General features: G+C 39.6%; 1 protein-coding gene across 1 annotated transcript; it reads left to right on the top strand.

The window, feature by feature from the left end:
- The first annotated feature begins 1148 nt into the window (after window positions 1-1148).
- On the top strand, window positions 1149-2363 carry LOC141608379 (uncharacterized). Its single transcript, XM_074427739.1, has one exon. It carries the CDS (start codon window positions 1149-1151, stop codon window positions 2361-2363), a length of 1215 nt encoding a protein of 404 aa, XP_074283840.1.
- The last annotated feature ends 220 nt before the right edge of the window (window positions 2364-2583 follow it).

Here is a 2583-nt window from a genome sequence, read left to right as displayed (position 1 = left end):
AGAGATTCAATTTGTTCATGTTGAGTTTCTGGGATTCCAACCTTTGATATATTTTCATCTTTCATCACATATTCGTCATTAATTTGTCATTAATTCATCATGTTTAGCCTATTTCATTCACCCATGTTATTAATTAATCATCCGTTCATGTAAATTAATTCGTTTAATTCCGTCTCATCCATGTTTTATTGCTTTATGACCATCATATCATATGTAAATAACCTGATAATCACTTTCATCCGAGTAAATAATTTAATCAATCATTAAATTCACCAACGAGTATTAACAACACGCAATTAATTCCGCTTACACACCGGAATTCGGAGTCGAACAGACGCAAAGAATCGCTGCGCCTCTTCCAAAGGACGCAGCTCTGCGTTGCGCCTGTTCCGGGTTGAATTCTGTCCCTGAACTCCCGTTTTGCCTTGACTTAGTTATTTAGTTTACGTATTAATTAACTACTAATCGTATTATCACCTTCTGATTTGTTCTTTTATTCTTTCATTTATTCTTTTTCTCAAATTATCCGTTTTGAAAGGTATTTCCGACATAAATCAATAAACTCCATTGTAATTATTGTAATTTTCGTTATTATAATTTTATCCATTGTAATATTTATTTCTTGTATCATTTGTATGTTTTCACATGTAATTGAACATTAAATCCTACTTCGACCCAATTGTATGCCAATTATTTGTCTACCGACTTAGTCTAATCTTCACATGTTAGGATTAAAACTTGGATGTTGCATTGCATGCATATAATCGACGATATATCAAGTACGAACAACTTCCCTAATCATTAGTAGAGGCCGCTATCGAGGCGGGCGGGATTAGGTGTTCGATCAAAAGAGCTTCCTAATACGTACCCTCACCCCTTACTCCAGATCTCCGTGAGCACCCGTGTTCATTGGCATCCACGAGAGTCATTCTAGACATAGAATGCTAAGGGTAACGATTGCTTAGTGTTCATGTCACTACTTTATGTCTTGACATGGCATGAGGTATTCGAACGGTTCCAATTTCCCATAAAAATTGGTGGCGACTCCAACAAAAATGCAAACGCTTGTTTCTCTTTCCTCCCAAGCGCCCCCGTGGGCGGCCCGCTATCCACAATGTGGTACTAATGGTCATATTACAGCTGGATGTATGAGTACTATAGAACAAGTTCATGCCTATCAGTCTTTCAAGCAAGGTAGCCCGTGCTCCGATTTCTACAATGCGCAAAATCCTACCTCGCTGCCGATCAATGCGTATGTCTTTCCTCATAATCGTGGTAATCAACCACAATGGAACTTTAATAGGCCACCTCAACAACAGTTTCAACAGATGCAGCCTCCTCCTCAAGCTTCAAACAATGATATGTCGGACATTAAAGCCATGTTACAACAGCAAATGGCGGCTTCACAGAAGCAGGAGGCTCTAATTAATCAATTGTTGGCTCACAATAAAATTTTGGACAATCAAATTGCTAAATTATCAAGCCAAAATTCAAGTAGGCAGCCGGGTGCGTTGCCTTCTCAGCCAGATAAACCACATGAGACGGTTAATGTTATCAACCTAAGGAGTGGTTTTACTTATGACGGACCAGAGATGCCGAAAGATGATGCTGACTTGGTTATTGAAGAATCGAATGTCAATGATAAGATTGCTGATCCATTGCCTATTGCTGATGATTCGACTTCTAGTACTGCTAAGAAGTCAAATGCTGATAAAGAGAAGAAAGCTGTTGAGCCACCAATTGTGATCAAGCTCCCTTTTCCAGCCCGACAGCTGAATACCAAACTTGAGCAACAATTTGGGAAGTTCATCAAGCTAGTTAAGAATCTCCAGGTATCCATTCCATTCACAGAACTCATTACTCAGGTACCTTTTTATGATAAATTCATGAAAGAAATTTTGACTCGTAAGAGAAGTTTTGATGAGGTGGAGACTATTGCTTTTACAGAGGAGTGTAGTGCGCTCCTACAAAACAAATCTCCACCTAAGTTAGCTGACCCAGGTAGTTTTTTTATCCTCTATTCCATAGGCACCCATACTATAGATAATGCTTTATGTGATTTGGGTGCCAGTGTCAGTGTCTTACCTTTATCTTTAGCTAAAAAGATAGGTTTGACTGAGTTTAAATGCACCAATATGACTGTCCAAATGGCGGACCGTTCCTTGTCTCGACCTTTGGGTATCCTAGAAGATGTTCCTGTGCGGGTTGGGAAGTTCTTTATACCCGTTGATTTTATTGTGTTGGACATTCCCGAGGATACCCATACCCCTATTATCTTAGGGAGAGCATTTTTTCACACTGCTGGTGCAATTATTGACGTAGGAGCCAAGACTCTTATATTTATGGTGGGGGTGAGAAATTGACATACATGCAGTCTAATGTTCGTAGTGCACCTATGCAAATTGTACCTTGCCATGTTATTTCCCCCGTAGAATCTGATAGGGTAGCTGATAGTCCTATAGTTGAGTCATGTCTTGTTATTGTTGTGACACCTCCGCCCCATGTTGGGAGCAAGATGGAGGACCATACTGTTGTTTCTCTTTCTCCAGGACATGACATGTTGAACTCCTACAAGGATTTAGG

This window comes from Silene latifolia, chromosome 10 (genome assembly GCF_048544455.1).
Source record: "Silene latifolia isolate original U9 population chromosome 10, ASM4854445v1, whole genome shotgun sequence".
Classification (NCBI taxonomy): domain Eukaryota; kingdom Viridiplantae; phylum Streptophyta; class Magnoliopsida; order Caryophyllales; family Caryophyllaceae; genus Silene; species Silene latifolia.
The sequence above is the reverse complement of the archived record's forward strand: the minus strand, read 5'-3'. Positions and strand labels throughout refer to the sequence as shown.

Excerpts from the sequence above, each read along its gene's own strand:
- LOC141608379 (XM_074427739.1), top strand. The coding sequence starts at position 1,149 with ATGAGTACTATAGAACAAGTTCATGCCTATCAGTCTTTCAAGCAAGGT.